Source organism: Crassostrea angulata, chromosome 2, assembly GCF_025612915.1.
Source record: "Crassostrea angulata isolate pt1a10 chromosome 2, ASM2561291v2, whole genome shotgun sequence".
Taxonomy (NCBI): Eukaryota; Metazoa; Mollusca; class Bivalvia; order Ostreida; family Ostreidae; genus Magallana; species Magallana angulata.
Genome location: NC_069112.1, coordinates 31,623,497 through 31,649,875, shown reverse-complemented (window position 1 = coordinate 31,649,875; position 26,379 = coordinate 31,623,497). Strand labels below are relative to the sequence as shown.

General features: G+C 33.7%; 1 protein-coding gene across 1 annotated transcript; it reads right to left on the bottom strand.

Annotated features, from left to right (window-relative positions):
- Nucleotides 1–15,291: 15,291 nt before the first annotated feature.
- Nucleotides 15,292–25,938, bottom strand: LOC128170370 (perlucin-like protein). Its single transcript, XM_052836146.1, has 5 exons — nucleotides 25,638–25,938; nucleotides 16,971–16,975; nucleotides 16,254–16,316; nucleotides 15,964–16,054; nucleotides 15,292–15,518 (listed from the first exon to the last, which is right to left on the bottom strand). The coding sequence occupies exons 1-5, from the start codon at nucleotides 25,936–25,938 to the stop codon at nucleotides 15,292–15,294; spliced, it is 687 nt and encodes a 228-aa protein (XP_052692106.1).
- Nucleotides 25,939–26,379: the final 441 nt, after the last annotated feature.

Genomic DNA, 26,379 nt, shown 5'->3' with positions numbered 1-26,379 from the left:
GTTTTATATATATATATATATATATATATATATATATATATATATATATATATATATATATATATATATATATATATATATATATATATATAAGTTTACCTATTTTGTAAAACATTTTCCAGTTTAAAATTTGAAAAAAAATCATTGCAATATTCTTCGTATTTTTTGATTACATGGAATGGTACACCGATAGATTTTAATGCTATTATTTTATAGGAAAACATAACGAGCTTGGTTTTGATTGATATAAATGGTACATTATAACTTGAATATTTTTAAGAACTTTTGTCGCTAAGATTTTCATGCTTTATCGTTTGTGGTTTATTTGGTAAATATTCACAGACTGGTACTTTTTAATAGATATCTTATTAAGATGTAATATACGTTGCATAGATGTCTACAGACAATGTGCTTACAATCTAACCTAGCTTTGCTTTTATATAATCTAGATTTGAAATATTTCTGAGCTGATAAACTTTTTTTTTTTGTCACAAAAATCACGCTATTTGGACATGATCAAGCTATGTAATATTTGACTTTGTTCGTAAATTAACGCAATTAAGGCAGATTAATTGGCCCTTATACCAAATTAATCTCATCTATTAGCACGTAGAATTGTTTTTGAAAGTGGAGGGGGGGGGCAGACTCACTAAAAAAATCTTGACAAGCAAAAAAATAAAAAAAATAGGATTTTTCTAACATCTTCAAAATTCTAATCCGGGGGGGGGGGGGGGGGGGGGGGGAGGACGACTGGCGTTCTATGTAACTTCAATTTCAATCCTAATTTCCTGATTTTCATATTAATGTTTTACATGCTCCCAAAAAGTGTGTGTGTGGGGGGGGGGGGGGGAGAGCAACTGCATGATAATTCAATTTTTACAGGTAAATTTTAAAAATGTTGCTACGTGCCTGTAAATGACGGAAGCACATTTCAATATCGTTAAAACTAATAGTAGAACGAATTCGTTATAATCCACAAGAAAAAAGACTTAAAAAATTAGTACGAGTTGATTAATTAGGTAGCACGTCCTTCTCCCGCCATCCAGCCGAATCTAGCTCACGTAACCCCCATATTCTTCACTATTTAGATGGTTACTCTTCGCGGGATCACCAAATTCTAATCGGTGCTAATCTACCCTCGACCTTTTCAAAAATATATGTAGCCATCGGAATACCATAAGCTCTTGCCCAGCACAAAAATAACATTTATAGGAATAGAATTTGACACTATCAAAATGGTAAAGACAAGTAAGTTTCTCTCCGACAAATCATTCAAACAGTCATGATAAGTAAAAAAAAGTCTCCTTAAAGGCCTTATAATCATTGATTGGTCTCTTCAATTTTGCCTGCAAAACAGTAGCACCTGGCAGAGCGTTTTGTAGGCGACTAGTTAATATCACTATCGGCGTCAAAAAACCATACCACATGATAAGAGTTAATCAAGGTATGAAAGCAGACTTTGCAGTATGGCAGCAATTTTTGAAACACTTTAATGGGGTCACAGTCATATGCTGTGGTATTTTGTCATCAGATAACAGTCTACAACCATTCAAAAATAGTGCAGGGGGTTTAATGGGGGTTCGGAATCTTTTTTGCTGGCCGCTGGGCTCACTCAAAATGGCCTACCCACTGGGTTTTTTCTGATGTTATTCGTGACATAACATTCTTAGAACTATTTCCAGTATATGTTTCACTCCTGTTATATGGCATCCATGGTTATTAAACAAACGCCGCATAATTTTCCATATTGACAACATGGGAGTTGTACAAGTCATTAACACATTGACATCTAAGTCAACAAGGGAAATGAACATTGTCAGAAAACTTGTTCTTCTCACTTTGCAACATAACATCACAAATAAAGCCCAACACATCCCAACAAAACTGAACAAACTAGCTGACAGTATCTTTTGTTCACAGTGGGGAACGCTTCGCAACCTGTCTCCAGAGGTTGAGATGTGGCCCACACAGCTCCCCAAACAGATATGGGAAATTTCATTGCTGAGTCCAAACGCCTTATTCATAGCTCCTTATTACAAAACATCTACAAAGCTTACCGGGCTACACTGAATAAATTCCAATCATTTTTAAACATTTATGGCCTACATCAAACCTAGCCCCTGCACAGCAACATATTCCTATATTTTATAGCCTACCTACCCATCCAAAAAATGTCACCCAATTCAGTGTCGCTTTACATTAGTGCATTGTCGTACTTCCACAAAATAAACCATCTTCCTGACCTTACCAAGTCCTTCAAAATCAACAAAGCACTTGAAGGCATAAAGCGCAACAACAGAGTTGATCCAGACAACCGCCTCCCAATAACCCAGCCAATTTTGGGAAAGCTTCTTACATCGCTACAGTCAGTGTGTTGCTCTACTTACGAGGTCAAACTGTTCCCATGTGCCTTTTCATTAGCAAACTTTGCATTACTTCGTGTAGGGGAATTCATTTTAGTCTACTCAAACACACAGAATTCATCCCATTGCAAACAACTCAAACACATTCCAGCACATCCACACAAGCACTATTTAAGGTTAAACACACCACACTCCAAAACTGACCAGGTTGGTAAGAATACCTCCTTTATTATCCATAGCCAGCCACTTGCTACACTGTGCCCAGTAAAAGCTACCTTGAATTTTATCGAGTGTAGGCCCCATGTTAACCACAGTCTTCTAATTCATCTTAATGCAAAACCATTGACGAGATACCAATTCAACGCAGTCCTTCAAAACGCTATCGAAAACATATTACCTACACCAGGCCATTTGGGCACACACAGCTTTCGAATTGGGAGGGCAACATACCTTGCATTACTGGGCACGTCAGATTCTGAAATTCAGAAGTTTGGCAGTAGCTTTTGTTAAATACATAGGGATCATGTAGCTTGGTTCACAACAACATTCCCATACCTACTAGAGGACTACAGACATTTACTCATCGATGCAGGGGGGGGGGGGGGTAGTTGGACATGTGTATAGTCAATTTAAAATCCAAAACAAACCAACCCAAAGAATTGTAGGTCTAAAAATATGGATCATTGGATCATCCATTCCTTTTTGGGCAGGGGAAGCAGCCAAACATAATCTAGGGGGGCAAAGCCTGAACATCCCTGCCACACTGCTATGGAGATCACAAAGGGGATGCAATGGCAGGAATTAAACCCACAAATCCTACAGCTCATCAAACATGAAGTACCCCCAAATTACTTAGCAATCCATCTAAGATCGAACTATTTGGTAACTCCGAACTTAACTAGCAAAAAATGCATACAAGTAATTCAGTGCAGCTTCCTGCGATATAATACTCTTCTCCCAAATACTAAACTGGTGTGGTCACACATTCTACCACGCCGTTATTGGCATAGAGCTCCAATGAACACTGGAAAAAAAGAAACGTAAAAGAAAAATATCTCAAAATTTGTCACAGAAATGGGTGGGGGTGTAATTTCATATGCAAACATATCCGTTGCCAATCCAAACTTGTTAAGATTTGATGGTAACCAACTCTCCGAGCTTGGCAACAGAACTTTCTTAAATAACGTAAAAAGTGGATTGTGGTCCCTCATTCAAGGGAAGGGAAAAGTACCCCCTTAAGTAAAATAATAGAGGAACATGATATCGATGTCTGTGGCAGGTCCGGAGGGATAAGTTGGATGGTTGTGAACACATCTGGCTCGTTGTTTCCCTGCCCAGCCATCAGACAAGTTGGTGGGCACATTGTTGGGTAGACAGGTTGTCTACAAAGTATCCAACTTATGGCAATGTGTAATAAAAGTTAAGTAAAAAGCCTAGTAAAATGTTTTCGATTGGGGTCGTAGCCAAGTCTGCAGGCATGGGGCCCCCTCCACCTCTTGTAACAGGAGGGTAGGCTTAGTACTGGAGTACTTGGGTGTAAAAGTCCTGCTGACCAGAAGCAATCACCGGAAGCAGGGTATGCAGATGTGCTCGCAAATTTCTCGATACTTAATGTCTAGTACCAAAAGTTGGGATCTCGGGCATCTGTGACCAACACAGGGCCACTGGCTTTGCCCGGTACTGCAAGGTTGTATATGTTTTTGTTCAAGTCGATAATAAATGTAAAACATTATAAAGCTGTTCTATTGTTAACCTGGCACCAAGGAAAGGTCATGATGACCCTATGTGTAAAAAGAATCAAGTAACAATTCATCTCAGATCCTGCAGGGCAGTGATTACCTGACTGTTCAATTAATTTTGATTATCCCCAAAAATGATCTAAGAGAAGCCAATCTAAGGGTTGTGATTGAAAACTTTAAAGATTTCATTGATAGCAATTTTAAATTCCTTAAGGACATTTTTTTAAAAATCCAACCTAGCACATAAAACAGAGTATTAAATACCATATATCCCACTTTTATGTCCAAAAATAAACATAAAACTATCAAAATCCTTAGTCATGTTTACCGTGTTTGTTTTAGTAAGTGATGAAAAAATGGGAAAAAAATATTTAAACAGAAATAAGACAAATAATCTACCAATTTCCAGCTACAAAATCTCAAAGTTTCTGAAAATAGCTATACTGTAAAAAAAAACACTTATGAAAGATGTTGAGCTGAAATGAACAAAGCAATAATAATCGACTAATAATTTAGATTTTTCGCTATCTACTGTCATGAAAGAACACTGTGAAACGATCAATATTCTTACGATGGCGTTACTGTCAGACACGAATATCAAAAATACATAATAAAGCTGGAATAAGGGTACTTGCAGAAATCATTTTTAATTTGTTTTTCAGACAAACAGTTCTGAGTTCAAACGTTTAGACGGTTAAAATATGGATAATTTAAGCAGCTATTCCAGCTTTATCATGATGTTCTTGAGTAGATCTCGGTTCAAATATAATATAATATCAGCTAACATACCACCAGAAATATTCCCAATCTAGATAATATATGCGTTAACAGAATTCTGAATAGATATGTTTTTCATTGATATTTTGAAATTTACTGTTTTACGATCTGAAGGGACACGAGTGTTTTGATTATATGGTCTAAAAAATCGTCATGAACCATTAAATGCCAATAAACAAGCGTTTAAGAAATGTTTAATATTTTAAAAAAGTTATGAAGAAAATAAATTACATACTATATTACATTGCAAGAAGTCCACAATTCCTTTCTTACAAAACTTTTAAATTTTACAATAACTGAATATATCTACCATTTTGCCAAAACGTTATATTAAAACATTGTTAACTGAAAAATGATATCAATTTCATCAATCTGTAAATAGATCTCGTTCGCAGATGTATTGATACAGTTTTCCACAATCTCCATCACACCAGGTTAAGCCGTAAGGTCGATAAAGAGAGAGGCAGTCCTGGTTGCCGTAGTTATTTGGTTGTCCCTTTGCCTTGTCCCAAGCCTTGTATGAGAACTTGGATTTGTTTGACTGTTATATCTATTCTCCCTCTACCAACCAGTCAGTCCCTCCCAGCCACACGCTTTCTAAATGAAATAGAAAGCACTAACTTCAATTTCACTGTATTCGTGAAATAAGTTAAAATTATATAGTTTCAAGGTTGTAAGATTTCGTTTTTTAATACTTCGAATAACATTCAAATTTATTGGCCAACTCATTAAGGAATCTACAAAAACTGGTGTTATTAAGTACTTATTTATCCACAAAAAATTGACCAATGGAGTCTCACTCATTTTCACGCTATATGATTTTTCACTTTATTCAGGAATTTTCAATCTTTAATGCAATGCATAATGAATAAATGTAAAAATCATCAGCTTACTTGTCATTTTAACAGCCATAGTTCAAATATAAGTATTTTCTTAGGAAAATTAAACCTAAACTAATATAGCACCCTTTATCGCGCAATTTGTCTGAAAAGAAAGTTTAAAACATGCATTCTCAAACGGTAACAGTTGCTTGTTAAACAGAAAGAAATAAAAAAAAAATAAAGTTGTAAAATCACCTAATATGATTAAAGGTACCTAATATTTAAAAAAAATCATACCACCCCCCCCCCCCCACCTCTCCCCCCAAAAAGCAAAAAGAAAATAAACAAACAAACAAAAACGAAAACAATGTTTCAAGGTTTGAAACTCACCTGGGCCTCATTCCACGTAACAGCATCTAAGCCCATCAAGTATTCCGAATTCATAAAAGTTTCCCATCCTAAAGTAGTAAATCATAATTTTCTCTTAATAATATTTGCCACTCGTTTGCACTTTAGTAGAAGAATCAAATATAAATTCGTATTTTGTGCGCTTGAGAAATCATACAAATATAAACATATAAGTTGTAAATAGAAAATAGGTCTGAAAAATGAAAAGAGGCATCGAAAATGAATACCGCGCCGAAGTATTGAAGTTTGTTGCATAAAGCTCGCTATAAAGATCATGATCTTGTAAATGTAGTGTCTTTTTAGAATGAGTTGAGACCGAAACACTCACACTTTTCTTGTTGACAAACAACAGAACATAGAGCAGACGTTGAATGGCGGTATTCTGTTAGAAGATTATCCAACACGACCTTAATGCCAAAAATCTGGCCCCGATTTCAAAAAAAAAAAACTGAAGTCAAATCGCAGACTTAAGTCTGAGTTTTTCTCAAATATTTGAGTTCTTTCTCAAATTAAAAAATAATCAAATCTTGACATTTCGCAAACATATCTTTGTCGTATTTTTTACTCAATTTGAGAAAAAACTTAAGTTACCTCCATAGCAGACCTAAGTCAATATCTCAAATACGAATATGTCATAAACGTCATTTTTACATGATCATATTGTCTGTAATGTTCATTTTTCTGTTCTATTTCATTCAATAATCAGCCTATATGAAACATATCATGCAGATTTGATTCATATTTTTTCCATTAAACAATAATAATTTTGGCGGAGTTATCTCCCTTAATAAAAATTTAAACAAAGGGATCTAATTCTTTTGTTTGTGTTAAATAGAATACATGTAATACATGTACTTACTCACTCGGACACAGTATATATGGTTCAAGATATTAACATTTTATCATAGTATTGTGTATAGTGTTAATTTCCGTTGCTGGTGTGGTTTTAGGTTTCCCTGTATTTGCATGCTGTCTAGCGATTATATCTAAGACTGAAATGACTAGTCCCAGAAAAAAAAAACTCACCTAAATAGCTTATTTTGTCTTTTGTTGGTTTAATTGCTAAATTTTATTCAATACACATTTTTGTAGTATGAACCTAACTAGTGAAGAGAAAGATAAATCCTGAAACAAAACAACTTTAGAGAGAGTTATATTTTTTACTGAAACAGCACATCGGTGAAATAACATAGCTATAAATAAGCGAAAAACGCAAAATCTACGAAAATTACGCCCTGTTATGTTATATATTCATACGTGAGGTTTCACACCTTGTAAGTCATCGCCTACATATATCAGTTTATAAGTCAATAAATCTCAGTCGGAATTGCACATGTTGACAAACCTAGTTGTTTTCTTGTTTAGGACATTTATTTTGAGTGTTATCCGATTGCGATTTTGTTTGAGTGTTTACATTTGTGTACATTTCATACTATATGCGTTTCGAACTCTTAACGTGATCAATGTTGTGGAAGAAGTGCATGGACCAATGAGCAAAAACAGGATAAATTGAAAGAAATTTGGCAAAGAAAAAATAATCTATATATTTTTAACAAAAATTATGTACTTGATTTGCTTTACTTTTATACAAGTATTTCTGTAAGTAATATCTGTTAAACAGGCGTTAGTTATTCAATTATAAGCAAAAAATCCTGAAAACCCGAAATGAAATGAATTTGAACTTTGTAATCGCCAACACCTGACCTTCCGTGTCACATAGATATTTAGTTAATTGAGCGGATCGACAGTTTATCATATTATCTTGAATTGATTCATTAATCTTAATGACCAATGTTTTACTATGCAATGGTCTTTTGTAAGATACCAAGATCAATTTAATCTTCTCTTTTTTTAAATTATCGACTGTCTTTTCAAAAGATAATACAAAAATATTTGATTTTTCTTCCTGGCTTGGAATTTCAACCTTTTTTCCATTTGCGGATATTTTCTGACAGTTTTTGTATGTGATTTCGAACATCATACCATAATATTTAGAAGACTGCGTTTAACAGACATGTGGACATAAAGTATATACCATTCATATAAATATTAAATTTTTTATCTTCAATTTTCATTCAAACACATTTACAAATTTTTTGAAATGTACATGTATCTGTATCGCACTTTATCGTGCTTACTTAAAAGATGTAGTTCTCATATAGTTTTACAGGTGTCTACTCTGATTATCAAACTCTCGAGATCCATGCCAAGCTTGCAAAGTTGATTATTATTATATGGAAATAACTAAACTAGAACATGGTGAACTCAGTGTATCTTTTATTGATACACGTAGGAGCAAAATGACCGCCGCGAATGGATTCTCTTTCATTTCGAGAATATTTGATTGCAGTGTCATACATTAAAAAAAATTGTGTGCTACTAATGGTATTGCATGTTTTAAATATGATTGAACAAATGATTTATCTTCAACAATACTGGTTAACTATGACCTGGCTTTTAGATGCTACTAATTTTAGAAAGGTAGTTATAATGAATTCCAAATAAATTTCCAACTGACACGCAATTTGACCACCAATTTTATATACTCACTTTGAAGATAAGTTGATGTGTAATACCTCACATAGAAACAGTATTCAATGAAATGGCATATTCTCTTTTTAATCGTTGGACTTACAAGGCGGCTTTGATGTTTAAACTCATGCATGACATTTTAGTAATTCATTCATCAGTTGAATTAAGTCAAAATTGTAATTATTATTTTGAAGGCAAACAAGTATTCCAAAAGTCATGTTATCGTTTTGAAGACATATCACTCAAAGGAAAAAAAAAATAGAGAACACATTCAAATCTAATGAAAGTGTAAACAATTTCAAATCACGCAGTCTTCTATTTTCCAGTTCTGTCCAAGGATACATATTCTTCATACAACAATATATCTATTAAGTGAAATCTTTTTATTACGTATTAACACATAACAGATAAAAGATCTCTTGATTACATTATTGTTTCCTACTATTTTCGTTCAGTTCCTTTTTTCTCTACTTTTATAGTCTTCCTTTTCCAACACAATACCTTATTACTTTCGTACTGTTTCTTATTATTAAGATCGCCCGTTTCCAACGGAGTACCTTTTATTTTTTTACTGTTTATAACTACATGTAAGAGTTTCGGTTCGTTTTTCCTCTTTGTCATTGAAGTCTTTCGTTTTCACAACGTCCGTTTTTACAAAAATATTATGCACGCGATACATCAAGGAAACGTGATCGTGGACAAAATATCTGATATATCAACAAAGAATAGCAAATCGATGTCAAGTGTTTCTGTGCGACATCTGCAAATGTACAAGTTGTGCTTGATAGTGTGAGGTACTTAAAAATTACGGCGGGCGTATGAAAAATGCTGAAGGAACGGATGCTACCAGAACATCAGTAGGTATGACCACACACTAGTGCTCCGCCGCAGGTATGACAGCATACTTGTTTGATGCGACACTTCAATATCGTAGGATAAATCACAGGAACATTAGAAACAACAACACTTAACCGTCAAAGTTTTACCCCCAAACAGCCGGGGATTTTTTGGCGAGGGGAGGGGGGGGGTGGTCCTGATTTTATCATTTTTAATCATTTAACACTGCCCTTAGATATGTGCATGTTTTAAATAAAATCGTATTTTAATATGTCAAACTACGATATAACAAACTCTACTTCCTTATGTGTGCATGTAATCTATGGATGTTTCTGTTCGACCAGACACGATGTGACTATCCTATCTCTGATCACAGGTTTGTTTGTATATAGTATTGTATAGCGGTTATCTAATTTTGTTAACCAATGGCGAACGTATTATGGTATACCGTAACACTTTCATCTTGCTACGATCCGGAATCAATACCTACTACACCTCTCAAATGCACGGACACAGTGAAATTAAGATGTGATGAGGTACGCTTACATGCTCCGAAGAGGACGTATGGGTTGTCCTGTAGTTTAAAAATAAATAAATATAAATAAATAATAACCACATAGAGCTGGTTCTGTACTGAATCACGTGCAAGAAACCACCTAAGCTCTAAGCAGAAATTCAGTTTGATTCTAATCTGTCACACCTATTTGCATTTTACATTTCATCCTCGAGTAAAATAGAATCACTGTGCCCGTAGAAGCAATCATTCATCAAGAAAAGTCATTAAGGTACCGCTAATTCCTATAAAATCATTGATTTTAAACTTTATGATTGACATCATATAGCATGAAAAAAGCAAATTAAAACTTATTTTGATAGATAGCGATAAGGTATGAATGTGTCATTTGTTTTGTTTCTGTAAGAAGAAAAGAAACTTATATACGACGAGCAATTTTCTACAAGTATATCACATGAAAAATACCTGTCCGGTTTATTTGACTTAAAACAATGTTGTGCATAATACACATGTTTGTTATATCATAATTGAAGAAACTGGGCATGAGATTAAGTATTTTCTCAATATATTATCTTTAATGTGTATTCTTTTTAATGTGCATCTTTTATTAAAATTGTTGTTGATATTTTGTAGCTGGCCACAATTCTTTGTACTCACTTTAAGGCTGACAAAACAAGTATTTACAAATACAACATGTTTTTATCAGACTACCATAAACCTCGGTTTAATTCGGTTCTATTAAAATAACTTTTGAATCAACACTGCCATGTTGTTAACCTGATCAAGTAAAATTACAAACATTTTTATTTGTGTATAATATACTACAGTTGTGTATTTCTCAAATCGCGTTTTGGGTGGTTACACGCTTAGAGGAGAGAGCACTCTCTCGTTGATGCAGAATGTGAAAGTAGAAATTGAAAGCACTGAAGCATTGCTTTCCTATGCTAAGATTTCAAATTAAAAAAATACAAAACTTGATATTCTTAACACTGAGATCCTACAGATGTTTTTGCATGATAAAAATACAAACGTGTTTTAAGTTCGTAAACTTGTTGTTGACCATTTTACAATTGTTTGTACACATAAACTGGTTCCCAAATTGATGATTGTTCTGTCTTGTTACATGTAGCTTGATTAAAAATACTAATTTACTTTTAAGATCAGGAATAGTATGCTCTACAAATAAGATGTGTTCTGACTGCTTTTTCTTGAAAACCAAATGATGATAAAGTTGTTCAATTTTTTTGAACATCTATTTTTCATTAACAACAATGAAATAAATTTGGTTCCTTTTTATGCCTGTTCCAAACAAGAAGTATGATGTGAGAATGAAAAATGACAATAACAAACAGTCAACCATCTCAAGAATCAATAAAGCGAAATTCGAAATTAAAGCAGAGTAACAAGGACATCTAAAAGGATAGAGATGGAATCAGGTGCCTAAGAGGAGTAAGCATCCCCTACCGACCGGTTGCACACGGTGTCTGCTTATTGTCAAGATCATGAAGAACGGAAGAAACCGTAGTCAGTTTGGTGTATAAGTAATGGTCCAACAAGTATGAAAAACGTCAGTCCGCATGTGTCTTAATCAGACATTGTACTTGCTGACAAGGTTTTTTGTATCAACCATAGAACTTGCGTAAAGATGATTTTAATCGAGGTTCTTGATAGAAACATCATTTAAACTACTGTATACAGGAAAATATTCGCCGCCGTTTTATTTTCGGCCCTTTACTCTCGAATTTAAGATAAAGCGAATCCAAAACAATTTTTAAATAATTGTGTTAATTTGAACGGGTATAAATTTCCAACTGTGTCTATTTCCAACTCTGTCTGGGCGAACATGAGGCGAAATTAAACCCTGTATATAGTATATAGTTTTTGTTTTTGTACGTTTTTATACTTTTATTTTGTATGCATCATTCTGAATGAAAAATACTAAAAATAAATTTCCAAAAAGAATTTTGAAATAAACTTAAACAGTTTCATTCATTTAACAAAACAAGTTAATATTTTTGCTTGTCTCGGGTTTAATATTTGAGTAGATACGACAAGTTTTGATCTTACTTATTCGCTGACCATTACACAGAGGGGAAAAAACTGCGTATATATTTTTTTTATCATCTATGAAATTTTTCTGAAAATGGCACTCTGTTTGTATTCTTGCCACTATTTATCCCTTTAAACCTATGTGAAAAAGACTGATAGGTCATATTATTATATAGATTATTACATTAAATTATTATATACGGGGATTTACTTTGGGTTGTATTCCATACACCCTAATGCCTGCAGCCTCAGGATGTATGGAATACAACCCGGGATAAATCCACATACAACCTTGATTGGACCTGGATAACGAAAAATATTGTAATTTATAAGACATGCATTGAACTTGACATTGGAATATCAAATAGAAGGATATAAAGGCATGATATCATGAATTGCTGAAATCGTGTATAATAAACTATCAACATGCTGTTGTATTATAATGATATTGTGTTTTTTATTTTGGTAACTTAATCATGTTAATTGTTAATTTAATATAATTGAATTTTCTATGGAATTAGCCACATATTTAAAAAAAAAAACTATTTAGATCCACACCACAATCCCTCATCAAGTTAGGAAACATAATCTTCATCCAAGGTCATGCCCTTAAATAATGGTTCTGGACCCCCCCCCCCAACCCAAATAATTAGAAATTATCAATATTTTTTAAACTGTTGAAATCTCTATACCCCAGCCATAGTTATTTATTAATATTATATATTTATCAATCTAATGGACATCCCATAGTGTATAAGTTTTGATCCCTTCGGGACTGTGCCATTTATGAAGAGGAATTTAACAAGTATATATTGTAGCTTAGAATTTAACCCATGTTGGTCATCCCAACACACTCCTGGTTTGTTTGAGATACATTATAATTTGACATCAATTTTAATTATATTTTGTTCGTTTTTTCATTCTTTGTTCATCAAAAGTCATCATTGTTTCAACTCTTTTATATAAAAGTGAAAATATAGAGAAACAGGGTGATGTGTGTTTGTTTTGAACATTATTTAATGTTATATGATATTATAAATTATTTGTGAATTAAATCGTATTGACAATGTTACATATGTACATTATCTTTGTCTTTACTTGCTTTGGTGCAGTCATATCCTTAAATCCTGAAAGTGTATTGAAACAGCACATTGTGGTACAGTAAATAAATAATTTTAATGCTATTATAACTAACTGCACATAATTGTCTAAAAGTGGTATCAAAGCTCCAATTATTGCATGGCCAATTCATCACTCACAATCCCTGTTTTGAAGTTGTACATGTAAAAAGGTAGTTAATATGAAATTAATGATAATTTTGAGCTAGTTCATTTGGTTGATTATATTAAATCAATACAAGCAAATGATTACCTAAAATCTTTGCACCAAATGTGCTGAAAAGGTCACTGTCGCATTACTATAGCAGTATGTGAACTGGTAGGATATATTCAAGCCTAAGATGATGAGATTTAAAATAAGGGGGTGGGGGGCTATTTGATATCTATATGTTTTGGCTGATCTTAACAGCATCATAAACACTTAAATTAATGTGTTTATTTAAAAATGGTGATTTGAAAGTGTGACATAACGAGTTAATGCTGAACTCTTTAATTTTGTTTTATTCATTTAGAATATGTTCAGATCCTAGACAACTGAGCTACCATCCGGCATCCTAACCCTTTGCCGCCACCAATAATGCATTTCACACAGAGAGGTATATGGCTATGCGAATGCAAGGGTTCACATATGTGTTTGTTGAATAACTATTTTATCTTTAGGATATTTGACTATGTATAGTGACAAAATATATTAGAAAACAAATACATTGTATAGAATCACACAGGTAGTGAATCCTCATCATGATTTTTTAATGAATACATCAAATGTCAATAACAAGGCAATATGGTACTTGGCAAGAACTGGTCGCACGCCAGTATGATATACAGACATACTGTATCAAGAAAATGCATCATATAAGTTCAACACAACAATCAAGCAATCCGAACTTTACAGTTTTTTTTTCATCCCGTGGGAAAAAATATCCTAAAATACCATTTTATAGGACAATTTATCCCATATATACCTTAAAACGGGATTTTTTTTATCCAGTTTGTATCAAAATGGGAGAAAAAATCCCATAGGAAAAAAATATCCCTTAACGATTTTTTTCTCATATGATTTTGGTGGGAGTTTAGTTGGGATGAAAAATCCCACCATTCTCCCATGGGATTTTTTGATCTATAGCTTATCTGTAAGAAAACTAAGACATTGTGCATGTTGGTGTTGACATGGGGAAGTCGTTGAAGAAAATCCCACCAGAATATTAGAAATATTTTTACACAAGTCTTACGGAAAGGGTACCTGAAAGCCCGGACCTTGTCATGTCCGGATTTAAATGTCGCACTGTTATACCTGATCCACAAATGGCATTTGTGTCATTGAAGAAATGCATTAACATATTTTCATAGACTTTTCCATAAACTTCAAAACAGTTTGACGTCTTTAAAGTGAAATAATTTCATTTTGTTTAATGGCATTTGTTTATCATATAGTTAAAGACAACACGTAGCCTTTGGCTTCTTTTTAATAAGAATACTTTATTGGCTGTATCTTCATTTCCATATCTTCTACCTAAAAGCAATATTTAATCGCAATTTATAGAATCTATGTACTTTTTTCAAAGCATTCATATCTTTGTTAAATAAATGTATCATAAGTGTGAAATCCACAACATATTCAAACGCAACAATTCAAAAATCATATGATATGTGGGGTTTTAAACATTTATTACCCTTTTAATTGTTAAATAAGCCAGAACTGGAAAAGATTAGCAAGATTTACAATAAACAACACACAAGCAAACGTATTAAAGAAGCTAGGATTGTTGTTTTTTTTGATAATTAATGTGATTAGTGAATTATCGTAATTTGGTAAAAAGGATATGGAATCTGATTAACATAATTGCTTTGTTATTAATGCGTGTGTTGTTGTTATCAATGTAATGATCCATTTTGGTAAAACCCCATATTCAACTTGTTTCAATGGTGTACGAATTTCATGGATTAAAGGTTAGCCATAGTAAACTGACACGCGACATGAAAAACAATACTAAAGGTGAAAATAACATTGCAGATTGTTCATAAACTGTTCGTTTTTACTATTATGTAATTAAAGTGTGTACATGTTCCAAGTACTCGTTGACCCACTGTTATATTGCATTATAGAGCAGAAAACGATATAAGTTAAACCGGTCAGTTAAAAAGTTCTCTTTCGCAAATGTACTGGAGTAGTTCCCAGCATTGACAAGTACTCCAATTTAATCCGTAAGGTCTATATACACATAAACAATCCTGGTTGTTGTAGTCATCGGGTTCACCATAACCCGTAGCCCATGCCTTGTATGATAATGGTTCTTTGGTTGACTGCCACACCCACGATCCTTCTTTGTCCTGGTCTGTTCCCCCCAGCCACACGTTTTCTTAAAGGAAAGTCAATATTGAGGTTACAACATACTTTTTGGCATGACTTTTCGTGAACTAACTACTGTATAAACCTGTTGTCTCTGAGTTTTTCTACTTTTTTTTCTACTTTTTTTACTTCAACTAGCATTTGATTTCGTTGGATAGCTCAAATACAATATTTACGAAAACAAGTATTTCAGTTATTGATAAATGCTTATAATCTTATTTTGTTTCAATTTTATTTTTAGGTTTGTAAAGTGTTGAACTTTTTTCATAGCAGTAAGTTTGTAGCATCACTTCACTCAAGAAATCAATAAATTAAAGAAAAACAGATTTTCCCATGTCTTATTTTCTTATTTTGAAGAGAAAAAAAAAGTTCGATATTTCCAGAGCATGTTTTACCAAACCGGAAAAAAAATGAAAATTACTTTTATCATTGTAAGAAATACTATGCAAACTTACCCGTCAACTTCATCACAAGCGACATGATATAATCGTTTTCTTCAGGAGATTCAATTTCAGCTAATTTACTCCCCTTGATCATACAGTTCGCCTTGAAAGAAATCAGAGTAATAAATTAGTTTCACAGTAGTTTTCCCAATCCCAAGTTATATTTTTTAAAAATTCTAAAGGAAAACAATAATTTCGCCCCTTTACTAACATTTTAAAATAAACAATATATTTGCATTAAAATACCAAATAGATTTCACGTCTAAATAAATAAATAAATTTAACACACGGTTTCAACTGACCTGGGCCACACTCCACGTAATAACTGTGTAATTCAATAGGTACTCCGAGTTCATGAAAGTATCCTAGTCTACAGAATTCCAAAAAAATAATAATAACATTTTTTGGTTTGAAACATTGATTTGTTCGTACAATGAGTTGGACATTTACACAAACAATAACATTTTAATTTTTCTAACAACAATTAGCCACCATATCAAAATCAACATCTGTTGCATTTTTTTGTACATCATTATTTAATCATAATTTGATTGAAAACTTTCATTGAAAATAAACCTTGTAGCCTGACCTTCAAGTATGTTTCAAAGCACTGTATAATGCAGTTAATAATAAGAACGTTTATATTAAACAACAGTTATAAAAACTGAGAGCAATGAATATATTTCGCTACTATTGATTATGCCATATAAGGGTCCTGCATATAGCCGTTATGCATTTGTTTTGGACGTTTTTGATCTACCCCATATATGGCCTCGGGATTTTTTTCGCCAGACGCATACACGACTATGTAGCGTATGTCTCATTTTTTTATGCTGCTAAAAAAGATGTTTACAACTTTTCTACAACCACTACACTCCTTACCTCTTGCAATAACTCTCAAATTAACATATACCTGCCCTTAGTGAAAGATATAGATATACAAACAGCACAGAGAACCTTGCCACATTAGAGCTCTACCTCCGTCCCGGCCGGGGGATTAAACTCAAAATCTATGGAACCCACTCTCGTCGCAGTGAGCGGCCACTACTATCAAGGCAGGACAAAAATCCTGCCTTCGATGACGAATGGACCCCAGAGTGCAGGCCGCTCACCACACGGTTGCTTGAGATACAGGTGGAATACAGTTAAATGACAACTTGAGAGGATCGGAACGATACCCATTGCATAGATATATACATTTCTAATAAGCACAAACATTGCATATATATATATATATATATATATATATATATATATATATATATATATATATATATATATATATCTTGGATTTCCTTAGATTTGTGAATTTTGGGCAATCCATAGAAGTTACTGGATTTTACCTCAAAGTTTGTCAAGTAATCAATTTCATTTTTAGTCAGGTTTTCGGCATGTTTTTTAATAAGTTTCTCCACTCTCAGCATTGTGTGTCGATCCTGATTTGTTGATAATTTACGATAAAAACTTGAATTAGTTCAACACCATTTCTCTGTAATATATTAAAATACCTCAACCAACCGACTTGAAAATTCGTCCTATTGTCGCTGGACCAGCATCAAGCACTCAAAGACTAAGTAACTTACTGGACATTATACTGAAACCTCTTTGTGAATTATTACCTAGTTATGTCAGAGATGATATGGATTTTCTGAACTTTATTCCTGAAAGTGTTTATCCTAAAACAATTCTCGTCAGCGTCGATGTTATTAGTCTCTATACTAACATCCCACATACATTAGGACTAGAGGCCATAAATTTCTGGAAAATAACCACTTTCACTTTGACGAGGAATTCTTTTTACTAACAAAAGGTACCGCTATGGGGACTAAAGTTGCGCCCACATATGCTACGTTAGTAATGGGGTATTTAGAGAATACACTTTTTGAAAGAACATCAGAAGTGTTTGATGCCGAACTACGTACCTATATAGGATCCAATTTGAAACGCTATCTTGACGACTGTTTTATTTTCTGGTCTAAAGGGGAAGACGACTTAGAGAAATTTCATTCTTTACTAAATACTTTAAATGAGTCAATACAATTTACGATGGAGAAGAGTGACAAGGAACTTCCATTTTTAGATCTACGTATTATAAAAATGGGTCATGTATAACAACGGATTTATACTGTAAGCCCACGGACACACACCAATATCTGGATTTTAAATCATGCCACCCTTCCCACACAAAACGCAATATTCCGTTTAATTTAGCACGGAGAATTTGTACAATTATCACAGACAAAACCTTACGATCTAAACGTCTGGAAGAATTAAAAATATTTCTGCAACGACAGAGATACCCGAAAAATTAAATCAACGCTGGAGTAAAAAGAGCGACACAAATTCCATTACATGTTCTACGTAATCCTCGCCGGTCTTCTAATAATCGCAACAACGACGGGAAACTTGCTTTTGTTGTGACCCACAATCCAAGGAACAGAAATATTTTAACAGACGCAAAACGACTTTATCCTATATTAGAACAGTCAGAAAAGATGAAGAAATTATTACAATCCGAGGACATAATCAGTAGCCGACGACAAGGACCCAATCTTAAACACATATTGACCAAGGCCCGCTTTACAATGCAGGAAGATATTCCATCCGTGAAAAAATGCGGCGACCCGAGATGTGGTACATGTGCCTACATAGAAGAAGGAAATACAATTCTACTAAAATCTGGGATGGAAATTCGCGCCAATTCGTCGATGAACTTTAAATCGGAAAATTTTATTTATTGTGCTATTTGCCCAACATGCAAAGAATTTTATATTAGACAGACGGGGAAACTAAACGCGCGTGTTCGTGTCCACAAGCAACAGATTAAAGACCCGAGTGTTCGTAATACTCCATGCTGTGAACAATTTGCTGAATGCGGCGAGGGAAAATTTACCCTATTCCCATTTTATAAACTTCCAAATGAAAATGAAATATTGCCCTTAGCCAAGGAAGACCACTTGATTAAATTATTTAAACCAAAACTTAATCGCACTCGGTGAAAAATTTATTATATGCATGTTATATAATTGAATCATTTGTAATATTTGCGATTATTATTTTTTAGCGCCTTTTTGCTCTGTGACTCTAACTTTCCGCTACTTTAACGTTATCATAACGTCACAATCAACTTTTGCTTATTGACGTTACTACAGTAGTTGGCCATAAGTATGTTCCCAAAATGGTAGACGTTAACGTAGATCTCGGCATCGCCTGAAGTTTTTTGACTAACTACTTTTAACAACAAAGTAAAATGACTAGGCAAACATATATATTACTTTGTATTATATCCTAGGATATGAAATATTCTTGCAATTTTCCTCGTTTAACGATGTAAAGGCTCGCAATCAATATAAAGTGAGACTACTCGAAATGTCAACAACAACTTTTTCTAGTTCACGGAAAATTCGGATTTCGTTTTTGGACCTTTATAACCGTATTATTAGCATTTTTCACATAGTTTCAATGATATTAATGTCTGAACAGTATGTAAGCCAAAGTATGTGTTGATGCTGTTATTCTGCTCTGTTTAATTGGGCATAGAAGTCTGGTTATCCTTTTCTAACAAACTATTGGCGATTTGTGAAGTGACGAACAATTACTGATGAGAAGTAGTCTACTTACAGTTTTATTCATCACATTATGCTTTGGTGTTGCTGTAAATCAGGCTGTTTGATTTTTGAAAGCATGTTTTTGGTTGGTTCTGGAGACTTAGAAATGGGATTCAGTCATCTCGTGGTTACCTAATCTTACAACTTTCAGATCGAGTTACGATTTTACCATTATTCCGGTCTTCCGTATTTTTAAACTTTACATAACAGTTTCGGGTGTTTATTCTGTTGATCCTTCCAGTTTTATTTATGTATAAACCCCAAATCTGACATCTGTAATACGACTTGTTTCTGTCTTCCCATACGTTTTTTGTCGTTCGTCGCCATGTTGTTGTGCAGACGATTATTGTTTACCAAAGGGGAATAACTCCAAAATTAAACTCGGCAAAAGAAGAAAAAAGGTCGAAGAGTCATAGGGCACATTTTTAAAACCTGGCCATCAAAGAAAAATATGCTTTATTTCCTTTTAAAATGTACCTTACAGAAAAAAAAAATGTTACAGCGACCATTTTGGGAACATACTTATGGCCAGGAGCCAGGAATGGCGAAAACGTTTGCGGTTAATAGGATCAATTTGTGATTTTATTCTGGATATTTATTATTTTTAAATTTTATATATATATATATATATATATATATATATATATATATATATATATATATATATATATATATATATATATATATATTTATTTATTTTACCCTTTATGGCCGATGACGCCCAGTCTTGTCAAATGTTTTGACAAATGCCTTGTACAAATAACATGTGACATATTTGTAATATTAATTGTAAAATGCTTTAAAACTGTTCACTTACAAATGTTGCGAGTTATTTAGTAAGTTCACATTACAACAAGTTGCATTGTTTGCTTTGTCCTTTTTGGGCTTTTAGCTCACCCTTTTGTACCCTTATATGTGCCTTCCGCAATATTTAGTAAAATGAGTTTGCATGTGTCAAACTGAGCACCACACTACCAGGTTTCTATAAATCATATTTCTAATTATTAAATATGCAAATTACATGTATTCTATTGTTAGAGTATTTAGATTTTTGCTACCAAAGCTATTTATCAAAACATGTACATGTATGGAGCCAAATATGTTCAATTTCATCAAAAAGATAATTTGAATTTTCTATATTTTTTTTACGAAAATCGGTTTCTGATTATACAAAACTAAATACAACTAGATGCTGTCATGAGACAGTAATACCCGCATCAAGCGTTTGCCACTAAATAACACTGTTTTGTATCAGTTTAATTAAAAATGAAGGCCACATGCAAGCTCCGGTAATATATTTTAAAATTATAATTTTCATAATTGAAGGATGAGATCCCTTCCCATATGATAATACACATGAGCAGCACTTTACGTGCAATTTGGGGTTGAATTGTTTGCAGTGAATTTTCAGTTAATCAATAATCTTAACATTTCATAGAAAGTATAATGGTCTATATAATTATTACAAACAAAATCAAAAATTAAAATATGCCCCCTCCCCTTTGCAGTTGCCGGTTTTAGATTTGCTTCTGTGTGCTTACATGTACATCATCGTGTGCACAGATTTGGAGAAAGGGTGGGAGTGAGGGGTCCAGACCTCCCCCCCCCCGATGAAAATTCATTTATATCAATAGTACAATTACCAAAAATACACCTTGGACCCCAGTGCTCTTACAGACATGTAAACGCTCTATACCATTGCGCTTCAATGTTAGGTAACATTATTTGGGGGGGGGGGGTAAATATTTAATTGATATTTAATATACTTTTTTTGTTTATCTCAATAGGAAGTATACATCACAATATGCAGCTGTCCTGCATCACCTTAAGGCTGTTATTTCCCTAATAAATAGTGCAAGTGGATTTGGAGAATAGGTGACCGTCATAAAAATACACGCATGTTACAAATAACTGATCTTTGTCTGAAGTTACGTACACAACACAGGTCTGCAGGTCTCATTAGCGGGTACTAGTTTTACCCAGCTCTTCGATTAGATGGGTTCACGTGTATATATACATGTATGTGTTTTCCATATGCAGAAAAGGATTAGTTAAGATCAGCTAAAGTAATTCATTATTGTGTTTTAACTGGATTATCATTATGATGATGACCAATATGGGTAAACATAGTACATGTAGTAGCATGTACTGCCAGCATATAAAAGTTCTACTTTCACTTTCTAAATGTGATCTCCCTTTGACATCATACTGTATCATCATCTTTTAATATTTAAATAAGCTTATCATCGTTACCTTTGTAAAGTTTCTGTCATTTTAATTTCATTTTTTTTTTTCATTTGTCAGACTTGCACTATTGAGTTGACCCCATATTGACCCTGTATAAACAACATCGAATTAAATTTGTGTATTACATGTAAGAAAGTTTAGACACTTATCATTTTTTATGAGTTATAATAGGAAGGAAGGAGTATTTATTTCTTAATGTATTATAATGCATCAAATACAATGTAGGTCATGACCTTATGGGGCTGTTCTGACCTCACGAAACAGGAAAATACAAAATATCTTTTAATGTCATTATGATGCATCAAATGGTGTAAAGTACATTAATGACCCCCAGGTGTTGTCTTTAACCCCCCCCCCCCCTCCCCCCGCCTTTATAAAATAGGAAATGATGATACACTGTATATTTTGTTAACTTCTGAGAACTGAGATTCTCATCCCTAAACTATATAATTTATTCTTGCTCTTTTAGTCATTGCGTGTAAAATTGTATATAGATTATGCCCCCTTGGAGACACTCTGACATTCTAGAACTAGAAATAATAAAGGATGTTATCTTATTCATATGTAGTGTTTGATCCATGTGGGTAATTCTTAGCCTAATGATGACACTGCTTTGTTTAGGAGACTTTACAATTGCCCAAAACAGGCGAATACACATGCATATAACATTTTGTTTATTAATCTTAAAAATTGAATTAAGCAATTTCCAAAATGTTAATGTGCATCAGGAGAGAAAAAGCAATCAAGAAATGATTTAAAATTTGCTACTGTACACATGTAAGAATGTATTATGAACACTGAATCTTTAGAACCAGGTTAGATTTGGGGGGGGGGGGTTGAATATGGAGTATAAACATTTATGATTTGAATCATTTCTTGTTATTAAGTTTAACTTGTCAATGAATACTAGTTATTGATCCCAAGGTAGAAATATGACATTTGATCATATCTCAATAGATCATTTGTCAATTATGCAAGGTGTAATGTAATTTTTTTTTTAAGGATAACATTCTCTACCAGTTTATAAAAGTTTTTAGACACCCAAATTATATTTTGATTTTAAGAGATCATTCGACAATTGAGAGGGGGGGGGGGGGGAACAGTTTATATTTTAGTTTGTTGTGGGGTGGGTTTTCCAAGTCATATATTTAACAATTTTTTTATGTAATTTAAAACAAGACTAAGCCATACTGCAGCCATGAACATGAATAGTATAGAACAAAACACAAACTAATACATGTATATATACATAGGAAGTATTACAACACATAGATGATTGATCTATATCTGGATTCTTGAATTGAATCATATATCGTACATATCATATATTATTGTTTCTTTGTTCAAAGCATCTCAGATGGTATGTAGGTCATGATCCCAAGTGCTCTTCCTGAAATTATCAAATATCATAAAAGCCATTGAGATCCCCACCTTAATCCAAAGATATTATTCCTCCTTAGGTCATGGCGCATCAGATCATTATGGCATGTAAGTCAAGACCCTAAGGGCTCATCCTGACCCCCTTAGAATCAGAAATTGTCAATAATCTTTATATTATTGATGTTTGATGATCCTATCTCTATTTAATATTGATCATTAAGTGTCCCGAATGAAATTTGGTTACTTATTGTTTTTGTACCTTTCTTAATACATGTATTATTATTCTCCGTCTTCTTCTTTTTCTTCCTTCCTGCACTGAACTTGTTTCTCAGAGATGACTGAACAGAATTGTACAACACTCTAGGATATGATAGGCCTGCATACCTAGTTGTGCACCCTGGTTTGATTTTTCTCATTTTGGGTTAGACAACCACTTTTCGAAAGGGGGGGTAGGGGGGTCAAAACGGTGTGGGGTCTAACATTGAACCTTGTAGGAAGAATCGTAGACTCTATTGTAAATGGTAACTTAAAAACGGACAAAGATAATAATATAGGGTTTTCATAATCATATACTGACTGTTACTTGCAATATATAGGGTTTATTAGATCTGACCCCTGGAGTCATCCCCACCCCCAGGAATTTTAAATTTCCATTTATCTCAAAAACTGTTATAATCATGACCCCTAAACCATATATATTCATGTTTCTGATGTCAAGGGGCATCAGATGTTATGTAGGTCATGGGCCCTGTGGGTGGTCCTGACCCCCTCAAACAGCAAGTCCCTTAATATCTTCAAAACAGTTGAGATCCCCACCCTTAAACTATATATATTCTTGTTCCTTGTGTCAAGGGGCATCAAACGGTATGTAGGTCATGGGCCCTGGGGGTGGTCATGACCCCCCTTGAACAGGAAGTGCACGAATATCTCGAAAACGGTTGAGATTGTAAATGGTAACTTGAAAACGGACAAAGATAATAATATAGGGTTTTCATAATCTTATATTGACTGTTACTTGCAATATATAGTGTTTATTAGATCTGACCCCTGGGGTCATCCCCACCCCCCAGGAATTTTAAATTACCATTTATCTCAAAAACTGTTATAATCATGACCCCTAAACCATATATATTCATGTTTCTGATGTCAAGGGGCATCAAATGTTATGTAGGTCATGGGCCCTGTGGGTGGTCCTGACCCCCTCAAACAGCAAGTCCCTTAATATCTTCAAAACAGTTGAGATCCCCACCCTTAAACCATATATATTCTTGTTCCTTGTGTCAAGGGGCATCAAACGGTATGTAGGTCATGGGCCTCAGGGTTAAAATTAATTTTTCAAAACTGTAATGCACATCTATGGAACAGTTCCTATCATATCCCAAAATATAATGTGTCTATCCATTAAAACATGAAAGGAGTTCTAGGATCTACGTTTTTTTGAAGTGATAAACGTCAATTTTCTGCTACTTTTTGACTCCCTGGATGAAATTTGAATTTTTAAAACCTTACTGCACATCTATAGAACAGTCCCTATCATATCCCAAGATATGATGTGTCTATCCATTAAATCATAAGATTAGCACTTGGATCTATGTTTTTCTTTTTAGTGATAAACGTCAATTTTCTGCTACTTTTTGACTCCCTGGATGAAATTTAAATTTTGAAACCCTACTGCACATCTATAGGACAGCCCCAATTATATCGCAAGAGATGACGTACATGTAGCTACTCCAAAAATTGTAAGAGGAGTTCCGGGAACCATACTTTTTTGTAAAAAAAAACGTCATTTTTTGTTGCCCACTGATCCCCTTAATAAAAAAAATATTCTGGAACCTGATCACACTTCAATATGACACCCCCAATCATATTCTAGAAGATCATGTGGCTACTGCCCAAAAAAAATGACTTTTTTGAAACCAGTTTAAAAAAAAAACACGTCATTTTTCAGCCATTAAATGACCCCCAGGACAAAATTGAAAACTCCAAAACCTTAGAGCGCATCTATAGGATACCCTAAAACATATTCCAAGGGATGATTTGTTTACTGTTGAAAATGTAGGAGGAGTTCGAGGAAGAAGTTTTTTTTTGTGAAAAAAACGTCATTTTTTACCAATTATTTGATCCCTAGGACTAACAGAGAATATTTGAAACTTTTTTACAAAACAACATGATACCCCAAATCAAAGTTCAAGAGTTTAGTTTACTGGTTTATAAGATGTAAGAGCAGTTTGAGAAAGTAAAACGTGACAGACGGACGGACGGACAGACAGACGGACGGACGGAACAGGGTACAACAATATACCCAAACTTTCTTTAGAAAGTGCGGGTATAATTAAGATAATAAATCTGGCCACATATAAAAACCCACAATTATCAAAACTTTATATTCATGCATAAACAATCTTGTCATCAGAATAAAAATAGAAAACAAAGAAAATATACATTACGCACCTGCTCGAGATCTGTAATATTTCCATCCTGATTCTTCAATTAATGTATTGTCTGTTCTACAGAAGGCATGAACTCGACACGTTTTAGTGATTGAGTTGAAACCGAAGCACTCGCACGTCTCCTGCTGACAAACAATAGAACATAGAGCAGACGTTGAATGGCCGTATTCTGTTAGAAGATTATCCAACACGACCTTATTGTTAAAGATATTTTCTACTATTAACGTCCGAATTCCCGAACGGCATACTTTTACTCCTATACAGAAAATACACAATATGAATATAAGTTTAAAAGTGAACATTGCAGAGTCAGTGAATTAACCTGGTGTCGAAAAGAACGAAAATCGCAATAATGTGATTAATTTGTAAGTTGAAAGAGTAAGACCAATCACTACGTGGACGAATGATGTAAAATCTTCGTAATTGATCGATCTACTTTTCATCACAATCAATATTTAAATTACGCACATGCGATGAGTAATGAATTGAGGATTTGTTAATAAGAAAGTTGTAATAAAAAAAAGACCTGTTTCCCCGATCTACTGATGTAACTTTTAACATCTGCACCGATGCAAATTTCTGAATAATTTAAAGCTTGAAAATGTGTTGGGTATTTGCAACTCACTAAACATACGTAATATCAGGAGAGCGCATGACATATATTATTACCTGAAGTGACAGAGGTAGTTTCCTATGTTATGTTTCCACATATGTGTTCATATTTAATACTGATAACTTATGAT